The 24,703-nt window shown below is 37.8% G+C and overlaps 1 protein-coding gene across 4 annotated transcripts in view; it reads right to left on the minus strand.

Annotated features, from left to right (window-relative positions):
• Nucleotides 1–24,703, minus strand: part of LOC126250572 (E3 ubiquitin-protein ligase Bre1) — a 260,407-nt gene that overhangs the window by 116,356 nt on the left and 119,348 nt on the right. For all 4 annotated transcript variants that reach the window (XM_049951572.1, XM_049951573.1, XM_049951571.1 and 1 more), the window contains exons 9-10: nt 10,431–10,688; nt 4,354–4,539 (exon numbers count right to left, since the gene is read on the minus strand). In XM_049951572.1, the coding sequence (XP_049807529.1) occupies nt 4,354–4,539; nt 10,431–10,688 (444 nt within the window). The remainder of the gene's footprint in view (nt 1–4,353; nt 4,540–10,430; nt 10,689–24,703) is intronic.

The raw sequence follows: 24,703 nt of genomic DNA on the forward strand, positions 1-24,703 counted from the left end.
AAGAGCGGGAGACTAAAGAAAATCAAGAAAGAATTTTTCACTTCAGACTACACAGTATAGACAGTAAAACAGTTAGAAGCAGAACATGATATTTAGCAACACCAAATCCAAACCCAGGTAAAACAATGTGTGAGGAAACTGTTTAACCTGTACGTTGTTGTTACTGTCAACATGAGTCCTGTGATGCCATGAAGAAGAGACTGTCTATGAACGAAAAGAAAACAGAGTTAAGAGAACATAAGCTGAAGCAGCTAGTGTTGCACTACCTCAAGGAGTTGTATGCATATTTCAAAGACACATACCAAGCTTTAAAAATTGGATTCTCAAAATTTTGTAAATTGTGGGCAAAGCACTGCTCTCGCCAATGCCAGTGGAACCCATGCTGCCTGAATGTGTGTGCCACATCAAAACATTCAGTTAATGATTGAAGATTGTAAATTTAAAAATCAACAGATGATTTCACTTAGATGTAAGCCTTGAGTTTCCAACAGCTCCTACCATAGGTATTTATTACACATCAGAAGTTAAAGTTCTTTAAAAGCACTAACGAAGAACTCAAAGTAAATAAATATCATTTATTACAGAGAGGCAAATAATGAAATACACCATGTCACAAGTAGAGATATCTGAATACCTCCAACACAACTTTGTGTGTGTGTTTGTGTGTGTGTGTGTGTGTGTGTGTAAAAAAGGGGGAGGGGGGCGTGCACGTGCATGCATGCCCCATGCACATGAAAGCATTCTAAAAGTAGAAAGAATTTCATGTATCTGCCCTAACATCAGGAACAATGGCATTTTTTTGCTAAATCGCATGGTAAAGGACCTTGTGATGCAAGGAAGGAAGAAAAGAGGATTAGGGATTAAAGTCCTGATGACAGCATAGTCACTAGAGACAGAGCACGTGCCATAATCGTGAAAGAATGAGCTGTGTCCCTTTCACAGGAACCATCCCGGCATATGCCTGGATGATTTAGGGAAATCGTGGAAAACCTAAATCTGGATGGCTGCATAAGGATTTAAACCATCATCCTCCTGAATATGAGTCCAGTGCGCCAACCGCTCTGCCACCTCGCTTGGTTGTTGTGAGATGGTTGCAGGGACTGTAAAGAGATTAGCTATGCTTGCTAGCCTCAAGTGGCATCATGAAAACCGTACTTTGACACTATGACAGTTGTTTCAGTAGTGGAAAGGAAATATTCCTTCATGTGTCTTGCAGTTCACATCAGCTTTTCAACATGATAAAGACACTGTCAAGCTGAAGCAACACTGCAAGAACATAAAGTAGATTCCAGATAACCTTAAGCTTCATTGTATAACACATATTATTGAAGACACATTTCACTTCGTTAGTGAGCAGGGTTGGGTGCTATGGTGAATAAAATTATATTAACAGACATACATGGGTCTGTTGTCTGCACTGGTGGTTGCATACATCTAGGATTGTATGAGGTAACAAATGTAGAACAGGTCGGCCTTTTGTCCAACAAGGATCATCTTCAACATTAATGCTTCCAGCCAAACAAGACAAGTGTTACAGAAGATGTAACATTCTCACAAGGCTGGTTCCAGTGACACAAACTGTAAGGACATACACTCTCCCAGTAATAGATATTCTTAGAAACCCATCATGTTGCATCTCGATGTAAAGTTCCAGCCTTAGCTTTTCAATGATATAACTTTCATTGCTGTTTCTGGATTAGAAACAGTATTACACTCCTGTATGTTGAGACAGAAGTGCAAATTTCACACGATTTCCAAACTTAGCTAGCCTGGAACTTCCTTCATAACTGTCTTATACTCTCCATCTCTCACATGGCTCACTGGATGCACCAATTTAACAGAAATCTAGGATTTCAGGTTGAAAATGTTACTTTTCTGCGCTGTATGGACATGGAATTACCCAGAAAGGGATTTTAAATGGACAGATGCTGAACTGTGTTCAGTGGCGAGAAACTTTCCTTTTCAAAGATAGCTGTTCTTATGTGGGCCCACATGGATGTAAGTAACACCTTACAGAGAACTTGGCCATTTTCACAATGAACAAATACCTGGCAATGTTGTCTAGAGCAGTGTTTCCGACAGGTGGTCCGCGGACCCCCAGGGGACCGCAAGATGCTATTAGAACAAAAAATATATTAACTATATTTCGTGTGATAACAGATTTTTTTTGTTTTGGCTGCTTCCTGCATGAGCAGAGCTTTAGTGAACACTAACTTCTGCGTCTAGTGTCTTCCTAGAGCCAACTGACACTAGCACACACTAGTGCAAAACTAGAATTAGATAGAGGGAAATAGTTCTGCTGTATGCCATTAGACTGCACACACTGCCTCTTTGTAGCTGATAACTGACAGTCACTTTCCACAGAAACTCGCATTTCAAATGACAATCAGCCACTGTTAATTTAATGCCAGGGCTTTCACAGACCGTGTTCTTTACATATTCAATATTCTGTATTAAAACAGTGTTTGTGAAACATTGTTTTTCGCAGAAGCTACAGTTCGCATAGTTAAAAATGGACCGCTGATTAAAATGTGGCTCATTAAAACGAGACTCTTAATTTAGCTTTTTTTAGGTACCTGATACAGTGATATTACAAGGTATCAATCATGCTCAATAAGGGGGTCCTCGAGAAAGTTTTGTTGGGAACCCCTGGTCTAGAGTACAACAATCTGCAATGCTTGTTAATCTCTTACCTTCACTCAAGGGCTAAAAATGGTGAAGAAGAGGTACAGGAGTTCTGTAGTAATGCTGTAAATTCCTAATATTCCATACAAACAGCACTGTTGAAACCTGCCACTGTTGTTAGTGTAACAGCAAAGTGTATTTGGAACTGACAATGCCAGTTCATGCAGTTCTCATCACACCAAAGTCCTCACAAAAGTCTCTTAAATCTCTTAATTGTAAGCCAATTTGTGTCCTTTCCAACCAGAACATGAATTAAATTGCACTGATTCTCATTTGACATGAATGAGAATCTTGTCAATGAACAACTTCAGAAGCAGAATGTCCTTGGAACAACACTCCTTAGAGAAATATCTGGCAGTCCTAAAATTACAGTGGCAGTTTCAACCTGCACTATTGGTTGGGCAAAAAACAATACAATGTTTATTTAGCATATTCTCCATGCCCATACAGATCAGTATTGCCTGTGTGTTCTTTCCGTCTAGTAGATAAAAGTCATTTCACTGTCTTTCTTCACTAAGGAGCTTGGTTGTTGGTTATCACTGTGCAATCAGCGAACTGAAAAGGTTAAGAAATAGGAAATCGCTCATCCCTCCCTTGTTATAATGTACACTATCCCTCCCTTGTTATAATGTACACTCAGTGATTGGTTGACACTATCAAAAACCTTAATATCCAGCACCAATAATCTCCGCATGAGTAAGACGGTACATATTCATCTTAGTGACTATAGTAACATGCAAAATGTGGACCGTGTAGAATCCTTGCAGACTTCAATAGCATTCATGTCTTGATCCAGTTGTTGTTGTTAAAGGGAAACACTGTAAGTGTGTCACACTTTTCCTTTTCCTAGACATGTAAAATTGGAGATCATAAATCTTTACACTTCATGTTAATGTATGAGAGCATCTCAATCGCAGAATATACCTTCCCTGATTATTTCCTGTGGTACTAATTGATGACACAATATACACCTGAAGATCACATAGAATAAAATTAAATATAATTTGTTTTCACCACAAATCAAATTCTTTTGGAATTTTAATTTGTTCACTAATTCTGTCAGTCTGCATTATTTTGCAATATTCAACAATTAATAGATTTCAGACTCCTGGCTAGAACAACACTTTATTCCCAAAATATTGTGCACTTTGTTAGATCATATAACTGTGTAGTCTTCCACTGCTAGAGGCAGTTGACATAAAAGAAGGGTCTAAACCCAGAACAAGACCACTGCAAACATGGCCAAAATGTTGGTTTCTCCAGTATAGTTTTTTAATATAGTGACATGGTCTCATACTCAGAAAACTTTGTTAGATCGGATTGTTCTTTCTTTATTCCATGTGTTTATTACACAACTTTACCTGCTTAAGCTTTTTGTTTTGTTTTTGATTTGTGTATTTTCCATAAAATTATTCAAGACTCACTCTCTTGGTAAGAAGATCCACATTCCATAAGTGAATGCACACATTTCGTCCAACACCAACAACATAAAATTCCCTACTTTTATAAACATAGTACTGTATCAGTTCACAAGCAATAATACATCATTCATTTCTACAAAGTAACAATTAACTATTTGTCAATACAATACAAAATGCACTCCTCAAATTTCAGAGCAATGTACAAATTAACAGCTGGGACACTTAATTATATTATGTATTAACATACCTCTGGTTCTTCTTCTGCTCCCTCTTTCCCTGTCGTAACTCCTGGCTCTTCCTTGATCTGCACAGCATTCTGTGTGCAGCCTGTATCCTCTTCCTTACAAGATGACTCCAGGATGGAACCTTCCTTCATTTCCTGTGATGCTTGTTGCCCCAACTTCACAGTAAGATCCTCAACTTCCTTTTTCAGCTGTAAAATAAGAATAAAGAATGCATTTGCAATGCATATTTTGTCAGGTGCCACAAACATAAGACACCACAAAGATCACTGCTACTTTAAGTCGGTCAACTGCCGTTGCATAAATCTTCTGGGGAAATTCAGCAAATGTCATTAGCTCCCAGTATCACAAAAGATAATAATTATGGTTATTTTTGTTGCCAAACAATGGGTATTCTGTCAAATGTTGCTAAAAAATTTAAAAATACTATCCACACCTTCCCTCTACGTATAACCATGAGGTGTTAATTTTCTTACATAAAATCCAACATACACTTGACAGAGAGAATTTCAAACTTCCGAAAACCCCGAATACACGGAGTTAAAAATGTAAAAGGCAATAAAAGTTAGTACTACATTTAACATGGAACTTGGTTCACTGAAAAGATTGCTCTTCACTTTTTTGGTGGAAAATTGCTATTATTGTATTGGAGAATTTATTGGAGACATTTTCACAGTTTGAACAAGGGAATTACGTGTTTTATTTTTGTGTACTAAAAACTATAATAACTATGTGCATTGCTGTACCTCAGATATTTATACAAAATATTGTCAACTTTTATAATTCTCCCAAAAATGTTGTTCTCGTAAAACCTGAAATGTCTTCTATACATCAAATCAAATGATATGAAAATTGTATGTAAGGAGATGAATAAATCACATTTCATATCATACATTTCACATATGTAGATGTAGCTGACACTCTACCAAACTATTTTAACTAGATCTGTTACAGTGTATTATGTGAAAATAGTTACAAAACTGTACCACTAACAACAATCCCAGCACTAATGCATTTCCATCATATATGAAAACACATTTTTCTTTTTCCCTTTTTTTCAGTTTGTAGCACATGGCACTTCAGTGTGTTGCACAACAGAGCTACTTGTAAAATAATTCATAAATATCATGCTACACATATTTTGCATAGTTTATTGACTATTTGCCACAAATTACAAATTTCTGATTGAAGTGACATTTAGTACCTTCAACCCTTTTTGCTGCTACAAACAAGCTCTTTGCATTCCATGCTGATGCTGCTTTTGTTATGGCTGTACTGCTCACAAAATGCTGGTGCCGGAGCCGAGGGATGGCATACTGGCTGATATGAAATAAATACCATCTGATTTTTAAGAAAACTATTATGTGGAAAAAATCTGCTTTTTCCACATCTCACATCCTGTTACCTTTATTCCACAAAGAATTGCATTTCTTTTTGTTATTCGTTATACTTACTACACTGCATCAAATTAAGCAAAACACTACGAAATTTTAAAGAGTTCGCAAAGCTAAAAACACGTTGTATAAACTATTCATGTGGTTGATTTTAGCTAATTTAGTTTCATTGAATGAAATGTAGATAAGATACTGAAATTTTATTTTACATTGAGAGCAGGACTATATCTCATTTTGTTCTTGAGTTATTGGGTTTTACATCTGAAGGACAGTCGCACACGATACATGCATTCACGTTCTTGTGCATCACGAATCACATGGTCATAACAATTGTTATATCTTATAAACACGATATCAAAATGAGGTTTTCTGCAAATGATACTACACAATGAGGTACTGCGTTGTATAAATATACTCTAAACTTCTTTATTCACCGTGATATGGAAGCAACTCATCCACAGCAGTGAGAGGCTTGTGGCTAAGGACACATTCAGATGTCCATGGCACTGTAGAAAAATCCAAGCAACATGCACACACACATCCACAACACCTGAAGAGTGGCATAGCAGTATTTGTATGTGTGCCCACAATGAAAGGGTTAACATACTGCTTAATCGCACAAGAATCATCCAGTACGAGTTTGAAGAGTACTTTGGGCTGTTCTGGTGGAACTGTGTGTGTGTGTGTATAAGATCACTATATTTTAAAAAATAGCACATTTGATGCGAGCAATGAACTCGCTCACAACATACTTGTTATATGATACCTGAAAAGGACTGCGCTCTTTCTTTTTATCCTGCACTAAGGATTTACGTGGACCCAGAAATACCAACCAAGTAGCCAATGCAATTACTGCAATTACAAGTAATTCTGATGCATCAAAAAATTTATTAAATCCTCAATGGATGAGTAAACACAGTTGCACAAAGATTCAAAGAACTTTTTAGGGCATAAGGAACTTTGAAACTTCCAGGCAGATTCAAATTGTGTGCCTGAAGTTTCAAATCAGTGCCCATCCTGCCACATAGTGAAAATTTCAAGGCACAAGAACAACATGTTGATGCAATATACTATTCATATATCATGAGTTTTCTCATTTCTGTTATTACTTGATTTACAAAATACATCCACATTCACATGACTACTTTGCAATTTACTGGCACTCTCAACTGTTCCACTCTTCAAGGCTGTGGGAAAAACAAGTATCTAAATCTTTCAGTGAGAGTTCTCATTTCTCTTATTATTGTCATCATAGATGAACATCAACAAACTATTTTCGCATTCAGAGAAGAAAGTGGGTGATTGGAATTTTTTGAAAAGATCTTGCCACAAAGAGTAACACCTTTGTTTTAATGATTGCCACCCCAACTCTCATATTGTACTGCAACAATTTCTCCCATTTTGTGATAATACAGAAAGAAGTGCACTTTTTTGGACTGAATGTATGTCCTTCATCAATGCTGTCTAGTAAGGATGCCATACAGCGTGACAATACTCTAGCAGAGTACAGGTAAGTGTTGTGTATGCAGTCTCTTTGGTAGACCAGTAGCGTCTTCTAAATGTCCTGCCCATAAAACACAGTTTTTGGTACTCCTTCCCCACAACATTTTCTATGTTCAAATTCGAGTTGTTCATAATTGTAATCACTAGGTATTTAGTTGAATTGATGGCCTTTGAATTTGTATGATTTACTGTCTGACCAAAATGTAATGGGTACTTTTCATTCTCAAGTATGTGATCTCACACTTTTCATTATTTAGGGTCAATTCCCACTTTTCACACCATGCAGATACCATGTCTGAATCATTTTGAAATTGGTTTTGACAACTTTACTACACACTAAGTGATAGTGTCACTTGCAAACAATTCAAGAGGGATGCTCAGATTGTCTCCCAAATCCTTTATATACATTAGGAACAGGAGAGGTGCTATAACACTTCCTTGGGGAATACCAGGTGTATCCCTTCTGTTTCACTTAATAACTTTCCACCAATTACTACGAACTGTAACCTTCCTGAGAGAAGAGCACGAATCAGTAATACAACTGATATGACACCCCATTGGCAAGCAATTTGATTAGATGCTGTTTGTTTGGAATGGTATCAAAAGCTTTCTGGAAATCTAGAATTATGGAATTAATTAAAGATCCCCTGTGGATAGCACTCATTATTTAATGAGAATATAGAGCTAGTTGTGTTGTACAAGAATAATATTTTCTGAAACTGTGGTGATTGATGTATATGATCCAAAATCCTACTGTGAATTAACATCAGTGATAGGGTCTGTAATTCAGCAGATAACTCATCTTTTCTCTCTCTCTTGAGTATTAGTGTGACCTGTGTCACTTCCCAGTCTTTAGGTATGGATCTTTCATCAAGCAAGTGATTGCATCTAAGTATGAAGCTATCAAACGAGTCTACTCTGAAAGGAACCTAACTGGTATACAATTTGGACTGGAAAATTTGTCTTTATAAAGTGGTTTGAGCTGTGTTGCCACATGACGATATCTACTTCTGCTTTACTCTTGTTGACAACTGTTTTTGATTTGAATTCTGGAATATTTACTTTATGTGCCTTGAATTCTGGAAAACTGTATTTAGTAACTCCTCATTAGTTGTACTATCATCGGTTACATTACAATCACTGTCGTGCAGTGAAGGTATAGATTGTGTCTTGCCGCTTGAGTCCTTTACACAGGCTTGAACACTCGATTTTCTGCCAATTTCAAGATACAATTTCATTGTAGAAATTATTAAAAAATCCCACATTGAAATCCATTCTAAATTTCAAGCTTTTGTAAAATTTCACCAGTCTACGGGATTTTGCAGTCTTTTATATTTGGCATGCGTTTTTTGTTGCTGCCGCAACAGTATTCTGACCTGTTTTGTGTACCATGGGGGAACAGTTCTGTCTCTTATTAAATTATTTGCTATAAATCTCTCAATTGATGTAGGTACTACTTATTGGAATTCCAAGCCACTTTTTGGTCTACACTAAGACATTTAGTTCAATGGTAATGGAAACTGTCTTTTAGGCAGTCATCAAGCGAATTTTTATCTGCTTTTTTAAGTGTAGATATATTTCGGTTTTATTTTTGGTGGGTTTGGATATCACAGTGTCTAGTCTCGTTACAACAACCCTGTGATCACCAATCTACCATGATGCTCCCTATTTGCTCAGGATCGTCTGTTGCCAAGAGGTCTAGCATGTTATTGTGTGTGCTGCTGAAGACCTTTCAATTGGCCGCATAGAAAGTCTTTCGCTGCCTGCCACACCTTATGACAACCTCTTACTTGACCACTGGTGAGCGGTAAACCTCAGTGCATGCAGTAACAAGGGTGGCTACAGTAGCGGACTGACTGGTGACACGTGTGATGGGCTGGATGTCCCTTGGACCCATAAGTCAAGGAACCCCCACCCCCACCCCTCCCCCTAAGTGGTGTTCATTGGTACCAGCTTCAAGTTGCGTCACAGATTCCAGCACCGTCTGGAAATGGGAGTGAAGGTTCACCAACTTGGCTTACATCCAAATACAAAAATAACAGTCTGTATCGGTACTAAAGTTGGCAGAATTACACACCCAACAGTTATCCAAATGCAAGACTGCACCTACCCAAACACATAATAATTAAACAACTAAGCACACAAGTAGACAAAAAAAAGACACTTCTAGGAAGCAGCTCATACAATAATTGACAAACTAACAACGTACTCTCCTGTGGTGCTGCAAGGAGAGAAACTGCTGGCGAACCTCAGTGTCTTACAATTGTAACTTGAGTGTTGCAGCAAAAGCAAACAACTGTCATGGTATAGATGGTGAAACTATAAACTAGACAGCTATTAAAACTTTTATATCTGGTTTTGGATTTCCTATGTTATGATACTTGATCAAATTTTCATAAAGTTGCAAGGGATACAGCAATGAAATAGCTTAAAAACATAGCTTTGTGAGGCACAAACAAATTTGTGTGATACAGTATTTTAAACTATGTGTGAGCAAAAACTATGAGAAAGAGTCAAACAACATGCAATAACAAAAATTAATACCAAGTTTTAACTAAGTGATTTATGTCAGTGACAGAGAGTCAGTGGTAAGAATGACAAGACAATAAAGCAGTATCTTGTTAAATCAAAATATGGCATTGAAAACACAGAAAATGCAACTGATTCAACATGGGATTGTAGAAAATGATTTTTTAGAAAATCAGATACACTTTTCTTTGTAGGTCACGAAAGCTGTAAGAGCCATGTTGGAATAAAAGGAAAAATAAAAATGAAGACAGATTTTAACACTATTTTCTACCCTGTTTTATCAATGAGCACAATATTTAGAAGGTAAGACAAATACTGTAAACAAGCAATTTCATTACTAAGCGTTACTCTTCTCCATACCACTAGGGCAGTGTTTCTTTCATATTTACTGGTGTGCAATTGTAACCATACGCAAATACAATAAATAAAGTAACAGATAAAACTCTTCAACTTCTTAAAATTAGATGATTACCCAGCCAAGAAATTGCCAAACTGATAAAAGACAGGATATAATTATATCTAACAACTGAAGCAGGCTGTTTAATTACACTACTAACAATTGTTTTCAAACAAATGAATTTTTACTATTTTAAAAAATAGACATTAGTTTCGTTTATATTTGCTTGCAATATCATGACATTTGAGAGACTACTTGCCTTTGGTATCTCTGCATTGGCTTCCTTGTATTTGCGCTTGTAACGGTGAACTTCACCTTTGAGTTGTTGATTGTGGTTTTGAAGTGAAGTAATTAGGTGACGCATCTCGCGATTTATTGGGCCAGTCTGTTCATTCGCTGCCAAATTTTGCTCAAATTCAATGCGTAACATCTCATATTCTTTTCGAAGTTGTGCTAGGACATCCTCCAACTGGATAACTTCAGTACGCAGCTTCTTCTGTGCCATTAACTCCTCACTCTGTATCGATAAGAAATTAAGACATTGTAGAATTGCATAACAGCTATGTCACATAAATTATAACTGATGTACGTGCAACACTTCCCAACAGAAACATGCTGCTGATTAAGCAAAGGAATAACTGGCTTTGCACAACATATGGAAAATTTTGTACAACGAAAATGAGAATTGAATAATATGGAGTGACACTGTTCCTCACATCCCACCGAGCGAGGTGGTGCAGTGGTTAGCACATTGGACTTGCATTCAGGACGACGACGGTTAATCCCGCGTCCAACCATCCTGATTTAGATTTTCCATGATTTCCCTAAATCGCTCCAGGCAAATGCTGAGATGGTCCCTTTGAAAGGACAAGTTCGACTTTCTTCCTCATCCTTCCCTAAACTGATGAGACCGATGACTCGCTGTTTGGTCTCTTCCTCCCACACAACCCAACCCTTTGAATCTGCCCACTCAACACAGAGTTAAGATTTAACAGACAGAATGGTGACATTAGTAATCTTTTTTTTATACCATGATGCCTGTCACAATTAGCATAAGCAAGGATTATTTACACTTAAAGAAGAAAACATCTAGATATAAAGTCTGAAAACCTAGCTTTTCAGACTGTTTCTGACCATCCTACATAATGTCACTAAAACAATGCCCACAAAGATTTAAATCTTAACAATTCTGTCTCAAAATTTACTAGTTTCCTTGAATGCATTTTCCTTTTGTTACGAGGTTCACTCAAATGAAATATGGTCTGTACAACTACCTTTTCCTTACACGTAAGGCGGCGCCACATAATTGCGGGAATGGTGGCGCCATCTATTGGTAGAGAAACTGATGCATGCACACCATCTGATGTAGCACAGTGCCAGTGTGGTTTCACGATGAAGAGAAAGTGGTCACGAGGAGTGCTTCGATTTTTGGTGGCGGAGGGAGTTGGAGGCCGTGAAATGTATAGACTGATGAAGGCTGTGTACGGTGAGCACAGTCTGAGTTGTTCAAGTGTTATGGAATGGCGCAAAAAATTCCTTGAGGGGTGCAAGCCACTGGAGGATGATGCTCATCTGGACCACTCATCATCTCATCACACCAGAAATGGTTGCGGAAGTGAATGCTTTAGTTTTGGACAACCGCGAAATCATCAGGACAAGATCCATCGGTTACTGGGTATTAGCGTGGGCACTGCCCACATCATAATGCATCAACACATTAACTTGTCTTTGAGTCAACTGCAATGTTATCATGAGGAGGAATACGGCTTTCTGCCACATATTGTCACAGGTGATGAAACATAATGCCCAGCGTCATCAAACCACTTCACAGAACCTTAGACGAGCCATCAAATCTATACGCCGAGGCATGTCGTTCAATGGCATTATCCCCGTGTGACTTTCATGTGTTTGGACCTCTAAAACAAGCTATTCGCTGACACTGATTTGTAATGGACAACAAAGTGTGTGACTGGGTCCAGGCCTGGATCTGACAGTAGCTTAATAGCTTCTTCAAGGATGGAATCAACTGGCAAGTGTCGCAATGGGATAAATGTGCCAACAATTTCGGTGACTATTTTTGATTATGTATACTTTGTACAACTACATTTTTGAGTTAATAAAATCGTTACTGATACTTTACACTAGTGACCAGATTTCATTTGAATGCCCCTTACACAAAATATTTTCCACGTTTGACAATGTTCTCCCATATGTGACATTACTTTGGCTTCCTCACTAGAACACAACCGACATCACAAAAAGCAACCTCACATTCCTTGTTCAAAAGTTAACTTAAAGAGAGAGAGAGAGAGAGAGAGAGAGAGAGAGAGAGAGAGAGAGAGAGAGAGAGAGAGAGAGAGAGAAGAAGAAGAAGAAGAAGAAAGAAACTGGCTTTTCAATATCCTCAAGTTGCTGCTCAGTGGAAGCTGAGCAGACATTAAACAAACTCTTGTTTCCCACAGTCATTTGATTGCAGACATGAGGTTACTGATTTGATGAATTCTTGGCTCTTCTCCTTACCTCATGCTGATTCTGCACTTTTGCTTCGCATTCACTATAAAAATGGAAATGATCGTGCGACATTATTGGCCGGGAAGCCCAATTCAGGGAGTTCAGCTGCAGTATTGCAAGTCCTTTTTAGGTGACGCCTCATCGGCGACTTGTGAGTCAATGATGATGGACACACAACACCCAGTACCCTGCTGGGAATCAAACCCAGGGCCCCTGTGTGGTAGGCAGTAACACTATTGCTATGCTACGGAGGTGGACTGTTCACTATAAGTAAAACCCACATAAGAAAATCATTACAAAAGATTATACATATGTATAGTCTCATTACCTGCTCCAACTGTAAATGAAATCCATTGGTTACAGGCTTGGTTTACATTACTGATAATTTTGTGCTTTGTATTATGAAGAATCATACTCACGTCTCTCAATGCCAAACTTGAGATTGTTCATAATTTCATTCAGCTGTGGAATGAATTCTGCCACTACATTTGATAAATTTTAAAATCACAGTAAACATCAGCTTTAAACAATGTGACTTTGCTAATAGCATATTTGATTGTCACATGAGAAAACTATCTCCTTCACAATCTCCAAATAGTCTCAGTAGTTCAAAACAGCCTCAAACTCAGTTACTGATCTTATTGGTTTGGGATGCAGAGCTACTTCTTTTACTACTTGCTAAATTTTTCCGCCAATTCAATGCAACCAACGTCATCTTCATCTTGAATATTATGATTTTCACTTCAGGACATAGAAATCTAAATTCTTCCACACTACATGAAAAGTGTTTGTCAGAGAAGTAACTTTGCATTTAAGTTCTTTACCTGTATACATATATGTGGCACCATATGTACCCATTATGAGAAAGTTGTTTTTATTTGCTTCACCAGGTCTGTAAATGGTTTTATTGTATATGTATTCAGCATATTCTTCTTCAAAAGCAAATGCATTAATATAACAGACATATGAACGAGGTGTACCGTGCTAGCTGTTTTTTAATGTCAACACACTGAGAATTTTCAAGTCAGTATACTTTATACTTTTCAAGAAATTGGCTTATTTCTGGATCACTGGGCACCAGCAATGGTGTGCAGGTGGAGTGAGAATGGTGGCAGCTGCCCCGAGTGAGAATTCATTTAATCTATGAGTATGAAAAAGGACTCATTTTTATGACCTAAAATACCTGGAAAATTATCACTAAAGTAAACTGAAAATATCGATTAAAAAGACTTAAAATGATATAAAACATATGTAAAGATTAGAACAATGGTAAACATTATAGCAGGTTGGAAATGAAATTAGAAAAAAAAGAATTAATTAATTTAAATGACTAGTTTTTTATTTAAGAAATCTCATTCTTTGAAGATGCAAGGAAAATTTTTGTCTGAACCATCTTAGGGCTATTGCAGTGTATGACCCAGCAGAGATTCTCAAAGGCAAGTGAACTTCTGTTGACATAGAACACATGCTCACATTTAGAAAATATTTCAACATCTCCTGAAACAACTGACACATGCACTTTTATATTTTGCTTTAGTTTCCAAACAAAACTAAAAAATTGACACTCACATACAGGTATTTCATAAATGGGCATTACATCTAGTACATCGGTATTTTTGTTTAGCTATACCTGGTACAAATACAACGATGACGTGACAATCACAATAAGCAAATAAACCATCAATTTATCTTCAACATGTATGGAGCAAAACTGATGTGAGTTTCCTAAAGCCACATGAATTGTTCATTTCTTTCAACATTAAAAGAACTGTTGTTTTATAAACATGTAAAAAATGAAGTAAAATCTTAAAAATGACATCCTTGAAAAATTAAATCAAGCAAAGTATCTATATGCTGAAAAATGCAAAATTAAATTTACATTTCTATAGACAGAACATTTTGGACTTTAGTACTAGTGAACAATGTGTACCTCATTAGGAAAGAAAAATTACCCGTCAACAAACTCGGGGCATTACTAATAAGCTGAAATAAAATTATCTAAGCTGCAACTGACTGAGTGACAAAATTGCTACATATGTACCTACACATTCTGCAAGCCACTATATGGTGAATGGCGAAGGGTAACTTATACCAATACCAGTCAATTCCTTTCCTGTTTCACTCACAAATGGAGAGAGGGAAAATGACTTGTCTATACGCCACTGTGCAAATCCCAGTTTCTCTATCTCGTCCTCATGAGAAATGAACATTTGCAGCAGTAGAATCTTTCTGCAGACAGTGTTTCACAAAGACAACATCTTCTTCCCTCCATGGATCCCCTTGTGAGTTCACAAAGCATTTCCGTAATACCTGTGGGCTGTCTGAACCTACAGCTTAAGAAATCCAACAGCACGGCTCTCAATTGCTTTGGTATAATCCTTCAATCCACCTCCATGGCGAATACAACAGTTGAGCAATGTTGAAGAATGGGTCAGATTAGTTATAGATGAGATACTTTCCTAAAATTCTACCAATAAACTGAAATCAAACATTTGCCTGCTGTGGTCCTTCCATGTTCATTTCATTTAATACTGCTCTAAAGTGTTACACCAAGATATTTAATCAATACTGTATTCAAACATTACAGAATCGTTTTTCCTACCCATCTGCATTAACTTACATTTTTCTACTTTCAAGCAAGCTGCCATTCATATTGTCCCATATACAACAGCATCATCAGCCAACAGCCACATATTGCAGCTGCCATATCATTTATGTATACGGAGAATAACAGCCATCCACTCATACTCTTCCCTGTCATGAGCATTCACTGTCCTGGATAATGTACTGGGTTTTATTACTTGAGAAGTCTTCAAGCCACTCGCATATCTAAGAACTTAGTTCATATGCTCCGAGCTTCATTAACAGTATGCAGTGGAGTTCTGTGTTGAAACACTTTCTGGAAATATAGGAATATGGAAACTTCCTGTCGCCCTTCATTCATGGTTTGCTTGATATTGTGTAAGGGAAGTGCAAACTTGAGTTTCGCACTGGAAATGTTTTCTAAACCTGTGCTCATTTGTGGACTGATGCTTTTCTCATAACTTAGAATATACTCAAGAAATCTGCAGCAAACCGATGTGAACAATTCTGAAGCATAATTTTGCATGTCCATTCTTTTACCCTTCTTATATACAGGAATCACCTGAATTTTTTCCATTCACTTGGGACTTTGCACTGAGTGAGAAACACGATAAGTACAAGCTCAGTCAGGGCCCACTGCCAATAAGTACGCTCTGTAAAACCAAACATTGCAGGTTATTTATTTTTGACTGTTTCAGATGCTTCTCAGTGCCAGGGATGCCTTTATCAAGATGGTCCATGAGGGAGTCTGTGCAGCAGTCAAACGATGGTAGTTCTTTACAATCCTACTGTATGAATGTTTCCCCCCTCCCCAACACAGAATTTAAAACTTTACCTTACCTTCTGCTGTCTTCTACTGCCACACCAGACTGGTCAACAAGTGACTAACAGAAGCCTTTGACTCACTTAGTGGTTTTACAAAGGACCAGAACTTTCTCGGGTTCTTGAAAAGATTTTTCCCTACAGTATGACAGTAGAAGTTTTGTATGCTTCTCATAGCAATTTCTATACAAACAGACGAATTCCAACTCACTTGTCCCTGTCTACATTTACGTGTTCTTTTCCGAAATGACAGGGCAACAGTATTTGCTTCCTCAGCATTATCCAAATTTTGCTACTTAACTATGGTGTCCCTAAACCACTTAACTCTGCACATACTTTTCCCATTAAGTAGATATCCCTGGTGAGAGTTCCATATTGGAAACATTGCCTTCCTACGGAACGAAGTAGCCCATGTCCCTACGTGTCCACATCTTCATAGACCTCAAATGACTATCGGTGTAACAAAACAGTTGCAGGACAAACCACTCTCAAGAAAAGCTTACTCCATTAATAATGCTTAACAGCTATTGGGCACTAATTTACAGTAATATTTTTTAGATATATTTCTTTTAATTTGCTGGAAGGCTGTTGTTCTGTGCTGTGCACCTGTTGATCAATAGTTGTTGCTAGATGTAAGAAGTCGTTCTCTTTGGAACTCCAGTACACTCTCGATTATCTGACTTAATGTGGCATAAGGTCAGACTGGATAACAAAAAAGCAGGACAGACCAGAGTTCTGTTCTATACATTCTCTCTTCCAACCCCAGCCTTACCATTCAAAGTGCCCTTTTGTATATTACTCCCCATTTTCTGAGTTCTTTCGTAGTCCATGCTAGTTCTTAGTGTTTGTTCTCTACACAGTGCAACCTTCAAAAATTATTAAACATAAAATGATGTGAAATGTATGAATGTATAACACACATCTGAAAAGCCAGGTCTAACAGCAAAGGTGAAATTTACAAGTTTGAGGTTTTTAAAAAGTCTTTGATAGGTGACTGTTTGCCACCTTTAGCCCTCTTCTGTGCTAAATACCCCACCACTTACGCAAACAGATAATTTAGCTGGCATTGTTACCCTCTCCTCACTATTGTACTACATTGTCTTGAACGCTTCCAAATGTGGGACAAGATGTCTCCTGCCATCTAAGTTTGACTTCTCCTCCTGTGTTGGTTCTCCTGCATCACCATTTCCACAATATCATTTTCATTTAGTTCATCAACTGCATCGCTTTCCATCCATTCTGTGATGCCCTCTTCATCAACCTTCTCACAGCCCGGTACATTTTCGAACAATGATATGAAATCATTGTTTCTATCTGACTTCAGTTTTACACATGGATTCAAAGTTAAAATGTCCACCTTAAAATGGTCGAAAAGAATTTTCCAAGATATTACCAAATGATACATTCTGAATCTCTTCCCATGCTTCTGCCAATCACCTTATGATATCTAGCAAATCAATCGTCTTCAGAATGGTTGCACAGTCTTCATTATTATCAGTTGCTGATATCAGTGAATTAAGAAAACAGTGATGATACCACTACTGTAGCATTTCAAGGATGCCCTGGTTCAGTGGTCAACAAAGAGCAGTGGCATTTGGTGGTATGAATAATGCTTTGATAGCTCCATCTCTGTGTTTGTCATTGGCAGGAAGCGATGGAACATTATCAAGAACCAGCAGAACTTTCTTTGGTAAATTATTGTCTTTCAAATTTACACACCACAATTGAATTATTTGAATGGGATAGAAATTGGTAGATGCGATGTATACGTAAAGACAAACAAATGATTACAGTTTCAGAAGAACTGGTTCATTTATTCATGAATAAAAACTTCACAAATTGAGCAAGTCAATAACATATTTGTCCAGCTCTTGCCCTTATGCAGGCAGTTATTTGATAGAGTTAGCCAATGTCCTCCTGAGGGATATTGTGCCAAATTCTGTCCAACTGGCACATTAGATCATCAAAATCATGAGTTGGGGGGCCCTGCCTATAATGCTCCAAAGTTCTCAATTAGTAAGGCATCCTGCAACCTTGGTGGCCAAGACAGGATTTGCCAAGAACAAAGACAAGCAGTAGGAACTCTTGCTGTGAGCAAGTGGGCAATATCTTACTAAAATGTAAGCCAAGGATGGTTTGGCATGAAGGGCAACAAAACGAGGTGTAGAATATTGTTAATGCATCCCTCAATGGCTGGCCCATCTCTAGACATGTCTTTGCTTGTCATTGGACTCAATTCAAAACAGAACTCATCAGTGAAGACAATTCTACTTCAATGAGATTCCAGGCCGAAGAGGTGCCTGGAGACACCCCAGACAGTGATGAGATACCAACCTGACTACTGCTCGCCATACAGCCCCACAACTAGGAGTGATGGTCTGAGGTGCTCATTGATTTCTACATCTACATCTTCATTTCACAGCAGGATCCCGCTGGTTGTCATCTGTGGCACACTCGCAGCACAGTGGTATGTCGATGATATTCTACACCCCATTTTGTTGCCCTTCATGGTAAGCCATCCTGGGCTTACATTTCAGCAATATAATGCTTACCTGTAGATGATGAGAATGTCTACTGGTTTAACTGCAGTATTTCAAAACAGAAATACCTTCTGCATGCTGCACATGAGAAAGACTTTTTTTTAACTACTGTAATTTATATACAGTTGCTGCAAAAATGGCCACCACAAGAAATTTGTTTCTAATACTTATCTTTGTGCTCGCCAAACCCTACGTGGACAGCAAGGTCATTGGATCCCTCCTCAATTGAGAATGTTTGGAACATTATGAACGGCCCTCCAACAGCTCAGGATTTTGATGATACAATGCACCAATTGGACAGAATTTGGCATGATATCACCTAAGAGAACATTCAATAACTCTATCAATTAAAGCTTGCATAAAGGCAAGAGTTGGACAATAGAGTTACAGACTTGCTCAATTCGTGACACTTATTCTCTTGAATAAATCATTGAATTTTTCTGAAATTGTAATCACTTGTTTATCAGTATGAACACATCACGACTACTGATTTCAAACCCATTTGGATAATTCCTTCTTGGTGCACAGTTAGAAAAAAGACGTAAGTATATTTCTCTGTATCTGATATGAATGTTCGTTTTTCAAACAAGTTTTAAAAATTTCTGAATTCATTCATACTTTCTTTTGACAAGTAGATGTAGGAGCAGTGTTTCGTGATTTTTCAGGTTTCTGAAAGCTCTAGGTTTCCATGATTTCCCTAGTAATGTAAGCCTAGGCTTGTGGTTTCCAGATGCATTATTGCAAGCCAATACAGTAACTTGTTCCTTACTTTTCTTGTATCTGGGTGTAGCAGCTTCCATTTCTGAAGCAAGTGTTTTCATAGGGAACATCTTGTAATTTAAAGCACTCTCACTGCAACTGTAGAACTGTTCACCATAAACTACCTCCTTATCAATTAACTTTGAAAGGTAAGTCTTTAAACAATGTCACAGCCTTTTTGTTGGAGGACAAAGCCTTTCCACTAATTGCAATGTGGCAAAATTGCAAGGCTTTTTCCTGCAGTATTGGCCCAGTACTGAACAAATCTCTCTCTTTTAAATGTTCATGTCATAAAAATAAAGCTTCCTCAGCTCCATGTTCACTAGCTTAGGAAGCACACCATTTTTCAATTTATGCTTGATTTTTTTGGCTCAGTCTCCAACGGTACTGTTTCCTATGCAATAATTCTAAAGCAATAGTTTTGGCTGCTACCCCAGAATCCAGTCACATCACAATGCATATTTTCTGATCTGTAGGCATTGCAAGTTTTTTCCCATTTTTTTTTTTTTTCCATTTGTCACCCATTTTGGACACACTGGTTGAAGCACCCAAGTACCACACAAGACAACAATTTAACAACACACTCACTTTGGATGCTTGCATCCAACTGAAGATACAAAGAACACAGGTTTGCCAACCGAGCTGCTCTCTACTTGTGTTCGTTGCTGTTTCTAATTGCTGGAAGAGGGCCTCTACGCATCATTTGTTGAAAAGTGGTTCTTGCAATTTATTCAAAATTAACAATACAGGATGTACCTTGTAACTGTGACTCCAGATGTGCTAGCAACACAGAAAAGAGACAATATATTTTGAAAGGCAACACAGCATTGTAGCCTGCACCAGGCTGCTAAAGCTTTGAAAAAATTTGGTATGTTCAACAAATTAATCCTCATTTTATCTAGGACACGTACTGTTAGAATATTAATTAAGTAGGCTGGATTATGCAGAACAGATAGAATGGGGATTGGATAGTCACAAGCTGTATAGTTCACAGTCAAATATTCTGCCAACCTATGTGATCTGACAGTGGGTGGCTATCGTTGAGTAACTGTTGTACAACTGCCTTTGTTTCATTAATTTCATAATCATTACTGCCAGTAAGCGCCACACTTGAGCATGGAAGTCACTATAATGTGCAATCACAAAACTCAATTTGTGAAGCGAGAGTGTGTTATCAACTGTAAAAGTAGTTCTCTCAATTCTTTAATAGTCAAAAATGAGCTGTAAGTTAGCAGTGGTGTATAAATAAGGTTGACTTCAAATTTTGTGCATTGTTCTGTGTAAAAATATAGTGAAGAGAGTGCATAAAATTACCAAATTTGTAAGTTTACAGTAATTCGTAAAAGGATGAAAACCAAAAACGAAAGTGGGTGGAATCAAAAAATATACCACCTGTCATCAAATATCACAAGAAAATGGCAAGTTAAACTCTAGTATCTCAAAAGCCAGTTCACACTAGCTGTCATGTGCCATCACATAAAGTCACAGCAAGTCAAAACATTCCACAATGCATTTCTAACGGTGGCATTTACACTGGCCATCACATCACAGCACTGTTAAGGTTTCTCAGGAACAAAGTTTTGACAGGTGACGTGGCTGCCCATTGATCACATGACCCGCAAGCTCATTTCCTCCCGATACACAGTCATACTCTAACCCTCCATTATTCGTTTCACCATGCTTTAGTTAGGTTGTGTTTTTCATGCTTGATGTCAGTTATTATTCTACATCTTTGTTAGTTGTTCTTTGCAAGACTGAAAACAGATGAAGACAGCCACGCAAGCTGAGATTCTGTGACTTGAATTGACTTGACATAACATGACTTCATGATGCTGTGACAGTCAGTAAGAACTGGCCTTGAAAATAACAGTCATTGTACTGATGGAGAAAATACAGACCTAGCAAGTGCCTTTGCTGGCTTCAAGCACTTTGATTAAAAGATCAGTATTTCCTATGTCAGAAATTACACTGGACAAAATCTGATGAGATATGCTTGAATTATAATTCCAAGAATAAAATAGATGGCATAAAGTGAACATTTTGATTGAACTGGCTGTCATTATATCCATATTTTGATTGAACTGGCTGTAATAATATCCAAGGTTGGCATATTCTAAAGCAGTTAAAGGCATGCTTTGTAAGCTGCTTGTACTTTTCCTGTCACGTATAAGACATGGCAATCATAACAACACATTCACAACCCAACCATTCAATAATTTAAAAATTTTCGCATGGTTGTAAAAAATGCATATGAATTCCAGATGACACAGAAGCAATTGAAAAGAAAATAAATTTTGTTAACTAAGAGTACAGAAGAACTATACCGTGAGATTCTTGCAAAATCAGTACAAACTAATAGTGCCAAATTCATCAGTTGTTTCTTGCATATTGTTTTGTGCATTACATGATGTTCCTTTAAGAGGCAAAATCAATTCAAATGCTGTTTTTGATGATTTGTTGAGAGTCAGGTGACAAAACATAATGGACACATTCAAAAAGTGACCTTACAACGGTACCTACATTTCTTTTCAAACTGAAAAATTTTCGATTCTGAAATGACTGTACAGTACTACATTATCCTAAAGGCTGGGCATGAGCACAAACCTAACCTAGTTTCCACAGAAATCAACTTGAAAATCTATGCTGAAGTTTGTAGCAGTGGTTCAAAAGTGCACAATCTGGGAAACATTAAGCATACAAAATTTTAAATGGCAGGAAAACAATTACTTGAGAGAATAGGACTTACGACAGTACCAAGGACAGGGAAACAAAAGATTTGGAAACATACAATACTTCTAACAAAACACCCATCATTATGCTTACATTATGCAAGAAACAACTGTCAGGCAATCACACGATTGTACCTGCAAAATCAAGCAGCCTGCCAGAGATAGTGTCGCTAAACATGTTTTTTGTTTTGATTCCCTAAAACAGAACAAGAGAGTCATACAAAAATTGGAAGGGGAACGGTAGTAAGGGTCAAACACAAGCCAAAGGCTGGGAAGTCTCATGTGCTATCACCTACACTATGAGAACTGACACTAATCGTATCTGGCAGGCTTGCTGGAATCTTCATGTCTTCATGTGCAACAGCCATGGCCAACTTCAATGCTAGAGCTAGAGCTAGAGAGTTGTTAGACAGAGGGAGGGAGGGAGGGAGAGAGAGAGAGAGAGAGAGAGAGAGAGAGAGAGAGAGAGAGAGTTGTTTATAACACAGACCAGGTAAACATTGGGTGAAAATTGTAAAGCTGATGGCCACATCCTCAGAACTCCTAAACACATGGATGGGGAAAATGTTTTGCTACTACTGTCGTACAAACTCCTGACTAAATCTGCTTGTTACAGATTATGTTCGTCGATACAAGAGTCCTTACTTATTGGCTCATGTAGAATACACTGTTTTCTGCAGTACTTTCCGTACCAGTCACACTTTCTTAAGTTAACTGCTGACTGCAACAATCCTCCGGATACTTTGTAAATTGCATTGAATTCTGCATCTAGAGTGTAATTTTGAATAGCTTTTTAAAAGCTACCTGCAACTTGGATCGTAGCATTTTTAATATAACGCAGATACAGCACATACTTCACTCCCAAATGCAAAATTTGTCATTACATTAGTAACTTAATTTTTGTACCAACAGATTTGTTCTAAGGCTACTCTAATTGTTGGTACCATAGTGTCTTTTTAACCCACTGTTTCAGCAAATTTCTATTAATTGCCTTTCCTTTGACAGAGCAACACAAAAGAAAGTAAATATGCAAGATGTCTCACATAGGGGTTTACACTGTTTGTACTTTAGAGGAAGTATTAATGATAACTTGATCCATTTGTGACAATATGGCGCTTCCATCAATAGTGTGTGTCGTCACTTGTTTATTTTCAGTTGTCAGTAAGAATATGTAAATAATAATATGGCTGGAAACTTGTTCATTGGAGTAAAGGAAGTGGATATTACCCTAAATTGTTACTGGAAACATGAAAACATGAAAGAAATGCAGAGGCGATGGCTGACAGGGTTTGACACTGTGACACCATCATGTATAAGAATAAATGATATTATGCGACAAATCAGAGTGAAAGAAGTGTGTGTGAGCTGAAGCAGACTGTGGGGAAATCAGTAGCAAACGAAACAGGAGTGGAGACAGTGGTAAAATCTTTCACAAGATCCCTAAATTTGTCCATATGGCAGGCTGTGTATTAATCGGGTGTAAGAAAAACAAGTGTTCACTGTATTTTAAAGCAAGCAAAGTGGAAAACCCGCATTCCCAGGTTGCTTCACCTGATGAATGATGGCGATTTGGATAGGCATCTTGAACTTTGTGAATGGATCTGCGATAATGAACATATGCCGTTGTTTCATCTGATGTGGTGATGTTTAAATTGGATGGAGGCTAGGGCAGGGAGGGGGAGGGATACTAGGGCTGGGGTGGCGATCAGTGCAGTGTGCAAGGCGACAAGAGAAACACAGGAATGAAATGAAAGGACATTGCACTGTCCACCACTCCTACCCTACTATCCATCCCCCTCCCCGCCCAAATTTCCAGCCTCATCCTAATCCCTACCCAATTGCCACTCTTTCCTTTTCACAATATTGTGTAATTCACCATTTTGCTTCAAAGAAAGCAAAATTTCTTCAATTCATTTACTATGTGGTGCCCAATTTAGCTGCTCCTCAATATTTTCATTTTGCTCCAGTTTACCCGCAATCCATATTCTGTGCTCAGCAAATTGTAAATAGCATTCCAAAGCCCTGTAGTGCTTCCAACTTTCACAGAAGACAGCAATGTCCACAACGAATGTACCACTGATATATTTTCACTATGGATTTTAATCTCACTTGCGATACTTTTTTCTTTCCATCATTACATCTTTGATACCAGAGGAGAACGACTGCACCCCACCTTATGTCCATTTAACTGTGACTATTTCTCTCTTGGTCTTCTATCCCTATTGCTCCCTCTTGGTTCTTATACATACAGTATATTAACAGCATTTCCCTGCAGTGTATATCTATTTCTTTGAGGATTTCAAACTTCTTGCAGCATTTTACTTTATCAAAATCTTTTTCTAGATTGGCAAATTCTATGAAAATGTTTGATTCTTCCTAATACTGATGGGCTAAACTGCGATTTTCCGATATCAGTGATTTCTGTGAATGCTACTTTTCAGTATCTGTTATTCTTAACTGTGATTTGTCGCAGTTCAGAGTCGCAGTTAAGGAACCTAAGTCGCGTATCCCTCCGCCACTGCTATTTCTGCTACTTCCGCGATTTCTGCGACTTCTGCGACTTCTGCTACTTCTGCGACTTCTGCTAC

The sequence above is a fragment of the Schistocerca nitens genome, chromosome 1 (assembly GCF_023898315.1).
Source record: "Schistocerca nitens isolate TAMUIC-IGC-003100 chromosome 1, iqSchNite1.1, whole genome shotgun sequence".
Taxonomy (NCBI): domain Eukaryota; kingdom Metazoa; phylum Arthropoda; class Insecta; order Orthoptera; family Acrididae; genus Schistocerca; species Schistocerca nitens.